At 55.8% G+C, this 6,584-nt stretch overlaps 1 protein-coding gene across 1 annotated transcript; it reads left to right on the top strand.

The window, feature by feature from the left end:
- The first annotated feature begins 1,980 nt into the window (after nucleotides 1–1,980).
- FOXI3 (forkhead box I3) lies at nucleotides 1,981–5,116 on the top strand. The gene is made up of 2 exons (XM_015623753.2): nucleotides 1,981–2,680; nucleotides 3,724–5,116. The coding sequence occupies exons 1-2, from the start codon at nucleotides 1,981–1,983 to the stop codon at nucleotides 4,311–4,313; spliced, it is 1,290 nt and encodes a 429-aa protein (XP_015479239.1). The 3' UTR covers nucleotides 4,314–5,116.
- The last annotated feature ends 1,468 nt before the right edge of the window (nucleotides 5,117–6,584 follow it).

Here is a 6,584-nt window from a genome sequence, read left to right as displayed (position 1 = left end):
TCCCTGGAGCAAAACCCTCAATTTCGAGCGATACAGCGATACCACTGACTGCTCCTCTCCCTCCTGCAGTGATCGCGCGGGTTTCGGCCAAACGGAAAACACAGATTTCTTGTCATATTAGAGAATAATATTTTCGGCTTAACTCTTCAGACTCAGAGGGGAATTGCTTTTTAAAGTCTACCTGTTTCTTGTCTTTTAAATGTCCTTTCTAGCTGTGATTTCCCCGTAAACTGCTTGGTTTGGGTGTCTGTTGTCCCGTCAGACTTCAAACCGGCATTTTCCGGCATGACCCTGCTCTAAAAAAGATGAGGAGTTGTTATAAATCTTAAAGAGAAGGAAGCTGAGAAGGGAAAAGACACCTTGTGGAACGTAATGTAAACTTTTCTCCTGCTGTTCTGGGTATCCAAATACACACGGAAAGCTCTTTCCCCAAGGGATGCAAAATAAAATCAGCAACAGCAACAGTGACGGCAACAAAATAACAACAGAAAAAGGAAAAAAAACCACACGCACACACACAAAAACCCAAGAAAACAAAAAAAAACCTAACAAACCCCCCAAACACCTCTCTTTATGATTAAAGGAGAAAACCCCAAATCCTAAATCTTTAACCCAGTCACTTTAAAGTTACTCAGAAAAAGTTTGTTCACTTGTTTTAGAACGAAATACAAAGTTGAAAATCCTTCGGCTATTATATCCTGGCTCAAATCACACGGGATGAAAATTTGGGACTGGAGTCAGCTCGGGAAAGTTTCACTGGTTTACATGTGCTTTTATAACTATTTTATGGAAGACATAAAATGCAGACTTTTCCCAAAGCTCCTCTCTGCCCCAAATCCTGTTGTCAGACCAAGACACCCGGCGCTTGCAGAGAGCACTTCGTGTATACACCAGGAAAGGGCATTTTTTGGCGTTTTTACCAACAGAAAACTGAATAACAACTCTGTTTAAGAACGGGGGATGACATGAACATCTCATGTATTTGGTATTTAGACAAAGTCTCTAAATCTTCCCGCACCACTGACCATATTTTTGTTGTTACACGTGTGCTTTGCCCCGGACCAAAAGATTTGCCGGAGCTGGCCCCGGATCCCGGCTGTCGGGGTCGGTATGAACACCGAGAGCTTTTTCTCTGCAAAAGGATGCGCTTTCCTTCAGGCTGCCCAGAAGAACTAAGGCGAAAGTAACTTGTATTCGCTAAATCTCGCCCCGCGCTCTCCAGCCCGGTCCGCCCGAGGTACGAGCGAAGATGCCGGTGGTGTTTGTTTGTTTAATTTCGGGCAATTCCTTACACAAAGCAATTCCTTATCCAGAGCTAATGAACTGCGATCTCAGCCCCGGCTGTTGAGAGACGGGAGGCAAAACTACACTTCAAGAACAGAGTTTAAGTGAATTCCTCCCTTGGCGTTCCCGTCGGGGGAACCTCAGCGATGCTCATCCCGCTCCGACCTCAGCGTCGGGGCCGAAGGGATCGGGGACGATGGCATCCGTGGGGAAAGAAGGATGGCAGGGGCAGCGCGGACAGCTCCGGGCAGGGGGCGGCCGCTGCCGGGGGGACCGGACAGCATCGGGAGAGACCCCCGGGTCGGGGAGGGGAGGACGGGCAGAGCACGGGGGGCGGGTCCGGCTCGGGGATGCTGCCCCCGCGCTGCCGGGAGCCAAATCCCTGGCGCCTCCCGCAGCTCCCCCGCCGGTCCCTCCCCCATCGCCGCTCTCGGGGCCCGGCCTTGCCCCCCTCCGCCTCCCCGGCCGCCGCCGAGCCGCGCTACTGGCTGCTCCCTGCGCGCCGCCGCCGCCCGCCCAGCCCCGGCCCCGGCCGCGGGCGGGGAGTCCGGGTGCACGGCAGCGCCTATAAGGGAGCCGCGCCGCAGCCCCCCGGGAGTTTTTGGTGTAGGGCCACCGGGGCCGCGGGGCGGGGGGTGTCGCCGGGAGAGGACGGGAGCGGGGGGGAGCGCCGGCCGCCCTGCATGGCCAGGGATTATGAGCGCCGGTGAGTTGCAGCAGGCGCAGCCCAGAGCCTCGGCGCCGGCGGCCGCCCCCGCGCCCCCGCAGCCCCGCAGCGCCCAGGAAGCCCCCGACATGGCCGTGTACTGCAGCGAGAACTTCAGCGTCTACCCCCAGCCCAGCCTTCACCCGCCCGGCGCCGCCGCCGCCGCCGCCGCGGCCGCCGCCGCCGCTGCCGCCGCCGCCGCCTCCTCGGGGCAGCGGGCGGGCGGGTACGCGCTGGGGGACTACGGGGCGCCCGCCAACGCCGGCTACCTGTGGGGCATGAACAGCCCCGCGCCCTACCTGCAGGGCCCGCCCGGCGCCGCCGCCGCCGCCGCCGCGCCCTTCCTGCCGCCCGCCTCGTACGGCTGCTCGCGGGGCGGACAGCTCGTGGGCTCGCCCCCGGCGCCCGGCTCGCCGTCGGCGGGGGGAGCGGAGCTGAGCTGGCTGAGCCTGGCCAGCCAGGAGGAGCTGCTCAAGCTGGTGCGGCCGCCCTACTCGTACTCGGCGCTGATCGCCATGGCCATCCAGAGCGCGCCCGAGAGGAAGCTCACCCTCAGCCACATCTACCAGTACGTGGCCGAGAACTTCCCCTTCTACAAGCGCAGCAAAGCCGGGTGGCAGAACAGCATCCGCCACAACCTCAGCCTCAACGACTGTTTCCGCAAGGTGCCCCGCGACGAGGACGACCCCGGTGAGATGCCGCGCCGGGCGGGAGGGATGGCTGGGCAGCGGGGACCGGTGGGTGGGGTGAGGACACCGGCACCGCCGTGAGAGAGGGACGGCAGCCCCTGTCCCCTTCTAAGTCGGGGGCTGTCCTGACACCGCGCTCTCCGTCCCCTCGGGGCCAGCGCTATGATGAGACCGGGTTTATCCATCCCTTCTAGTCGGATGCTGTGATGAGACCGCGCTCCCCCGTGCCCTGACCCGGGCGCTGTGATGTGACCGTCCCCTTTCGCTCCAGCCAGACCCGGCGCTGCCCCGCCGAGGTGTAGGCGGCCCCAGCCCTCGCCCCCTCTCTGAGCAGCCCGGGAGCGCCGGTTGTGCAAGGCCCGGCTCCTTCTGCCCGTGATTCACGGCTCCCCTCCCTGCCCGCCGCTGTCCGGGCCGGTCCCGGGGCACAGCCGGTGCCCGGGAGTGGGCGGAGGCGCGCCCGGGCAGCGCTGGTCCGGCCCGCCGGGACCGGGACGTGCCGGGCTGGAGCCGCTTGGGACGTTCTGGGGTCACTGCACCCGTCCCGGCCGTGGGCAGGAGGCGAGTGGGGACAGCTGATGCCACCAAGGCTTGTGCGAGGTCAGCATGGTGCTGCTTGCTGCCGTCTCCTCGGTGTGCCCGAGTGTGCCTGCCCTCCTCTCCATCAGCTTTTCTATGAGCCATGGCCCAGACTCTGCCTTGTCACCCAGTGCTGAGATGGCTGCAAGTGCCACAGCTTCTGTGAGGCAGCCAGTGCAAGGGGAGCCCCTCTTCACGTTCTTTTTGGCCAGGTCTGAGATAGGGGTGCAGATCCATTTGTGTTTTGGGATGGGGAGGTTCTCTGCTGTGTGGCCTTAAGGTTCACGTAAGGGCATTGGAGGGATGGAGGTGGGAATGTCCTGGAGACAGGTTTTGGGTCCCATGTGTATTGGACAACAGAGGGAGGAGGAACAGGTGCAGGAGTGGGTTCTGTGCCAGGTGGACAAGACATGGATGCTGTCGCAGAAGTTGACGTTCTCTCTTGTGTCTCCTGTTTTCCACCAGGGAAAGGGAACTACTGGACCTTAGATCCCAACTGTGAGAAGATGTTTGACAATGGGAACTTCCGTCGCAAACGCAAGCGGCGCTCCGAGCCCAACGCCCCCGCGACCGCCTCTGCGGCCTCCTCTCTGGGGGGCCTGAAGGCCGAGGAAGAGCGACCCATCCCAGCCACAGGCAAACCATGTGGAAACAGCCCACCCCCAGAGCTGGACCCCTCACCCTCTGCCAGGGACCATCCCAAAAGCTCCTCTCCCTCCAGTATCATTTCATCCACCCCTAGCTGTCTCAGCACCTTCTTCAGCGGCATGAGCTCCCTGAGCGGCGGAGGCGGCCGGCTGACAGGGGGTCTCAGCAGTGACCTGCACCACAGGAACTTCTCTGCTGGACAGCTGAGCAGTGGCACTTTCACCCCTTCCAGCAGCTCTTCTCAGGAGGTGCCTTCCCCAGACCAGCTGCAGCGGGTCGCGGGACCTTCCCCCGCCTACTACAGCTCCTTCCACCCCAGCAGCGGCAGCCAGGGAGCCCAGTACAACCACTACTACAACTTCACAGTCAACAGCCTCATCTACACACGGGATGGGACAGAGGTGTAGGGTGCTGGGGCAGCCGGCCAGCCAGCGCTGCAAAGGGAATGGGAGTTGGACCGTGCGCTTTTGCAAACAGCATTTCAACGTGGACACTTCCCAGGAGTTCCTCCAGGAAGACTCATCTTCTCACCTTTCAAAATAAGAACACCCCTTAAGCACCAGCAGAAGGCAGATGCAAAGTTTTCTCCCCATCCAGGAAAACATTAGGTCATGTAGGTGGCTTGCCATCTAAATTCTGCAGGCGTGAACTGAATTAATGTTTTCAGAGGTTTCTAATCCTGAATGTAGAGCAAGAAGTTAAAAAACCATAGCCATAAAGTGGTATTGGCAAGAGCCAAGCGTAGACATCCAGTGAGTCTTAGAAGAGAGCAGGAAAAAAAAAAATGAAGAGATTTCTTATGAAGTGCCTTGTACAATGTATTAAAAAAAACTCTTCTGCCAGCAATTGCCTCTGTAAGCCCTTGCTTGTGCCCTGATCTGCAATATGCAGTGCACAGGGGGATACCCTGTGTAAACACCCACCCCAAAACCTCCCCAAACCCACAGAGGGTCTTCCTGTGTCTGGCATGTTGTACAGCAGGGCCATGTCTTGTAAAACAATCTTCTTTCCTTGAGCTTAGTACCAAAGATAACTCTAGCCATGCAGCTTTAGCACAAGAATAAACACTGGGGTATTTTTATACATATTTGTACGTAATGTAACTCTTCTGTACATACGTTTCTATGTGGTTTTATATTTGTAAATTATGCTCTGGAGCTGTACTTATTTATAATGTGTTTTAAACTTTGTTAAAGTTTATTTTACTTTTTTCCCCACCTTTTTGTTGTTTTACTTGTTTTGAATTTTTTGTTGGTTTTGTTTTCGTTTTTAGTGTATTACTGAAACTTTTCAGGCTGAACAACTGTTGGGAATAAAATATTAACAATTGTTAGATATTGGCCTGGTTGTTTATCAGTATGTTTGAAGTATTTTAAAGCTCTGCAGGAGAGAGGTTTTTCTTTCCCATCATTTGGGATAAAAGGTGTAAAAATTTATGAACGATTTCATCTGCACAGTAGGGTGGAGAGAAACCTGCTTTGCTCCTGAAGGAGACACATCTGAGCTGGTTTGCAGTTTCTTGGAGTCTCGCTGTGCAGAGTGGGCACTCTTTCGTTTTTGTTTGTTTTTCTCAACGATCTGAATCACAACTGGCCTTTTTCAGCCCGGTTTAGTAAAAAAAATACAAACTTGCAACAGTAAGAGAGGCGGGACTGGTTCCAGCGCTGGGCCAGCTAGCAGGAGCCTCGGTCCCTTTTGCAAATGGGTTTCTCTAATGGGATTGCACCTGCTCACACTGTCGGCCAGTGAAGAGGTGGCACCAGTCAGCTAGAGGGCCAGGCAGTGCCTCTGGGAATCCTTCCTGATTTCCTGCTGCTGGGAAAGGAGAATCCATCATCCAGTAGCCATTAGGCTAAACAATCAACCCCTCATTCCTGCCCTTTCCACGAGCTGTGTGTTGGGGGCTGTGTGCAGTTAGAGCATAAATGTTAAGTGTCTTCATGAGGAATGTAGCATGCACAACGAAGTTAAGCATGAAATTGCAGCTGTTTAACATACAGGCATCTGCCGTGATTTAAGGCCGTCCCTGCAGGGTATTCAGAAAACAAAATAGTTGGCAGCGCCTCTGCACTGGCTACCTGCAGAACATACAGGGCAGTGATGCAAGACAAACCGCTGGCCTGATCCAAAATATAATGAAGCCATGACGAAACATCAGATGACTTCCATGTGCTTGGGATCGGGACCAAGTACTTGCCCCGGCACTGGCCAACCACCCTTTGTGCAATCGCTGGGACCTGTGGGTGGGTGGCAAGTCCTGCCTCTCCCCCCTCCCCCTCGCCCCTTCCCAGCACAGATACCATCTTCCTGGCTTTAGGGGTAATTCCTCCTGATTTTAATTCCATCTCAGGTGATGCAGTGGCAGCGATAATGGGAGGGAAAGGGCAGACTAACACTAGGAAAAGGACAAGGTGGTCAGTCTTGTCCTGCTTCAATCCCACCAGGTGTGGAATAGCTTTATTTGGAGTTTGGACTGCTGAGTTTGAGCTAAGAGCAGTGGAGGGATTCCCAGTACCTCTGAAAGATGAGTAAGTCAGGAACTGCCCACTTGTGTATCTAAGTGACCACTTCAATCCTTTCTCCCCTCTGCCAGCCTGCTCTCAGACCTTAGCAAGTGTTGAGCCAGTGCAGGACACTCATGTGTGTCCAGCTCATGTTCTTCCACTCAGATTTTTTTA

The sequence above is a fragment of the Parus major genome, chromosome 4 (genome assembly GCF_001522545.3).
Source record: "Parus major isolate Abel chromosome 4, Parus_major1.1, whole genome shotgun sequence".
NCBI lineage: Eukaryota > Metazoa > Chordata > Aves > Passeriformes > Paridae > Parus > Parus major.
This window is presented reverse-complemented; position numbering and strand designations above follow the sequence as displayed.

What these genes read in the sequence shown, in the direction of transcription:
- FOXI3 (XM_015623753.2), top strand. Translation starts at nt 1,981, where the DNA reads ATGAGCGCCGGTGAGTTGCAGCAGGCGCAGCCCAGAGCCTCGGCGCCG. An exon ending in CCGCGACGAGGACGACCCCG is followed by an intron (nt 2,681 to 3,723) that starts GTGAGATGCCGC and finishes GTTTTCCACCAG; the next exon opens with GGAAAGGGAACTACTGGACC.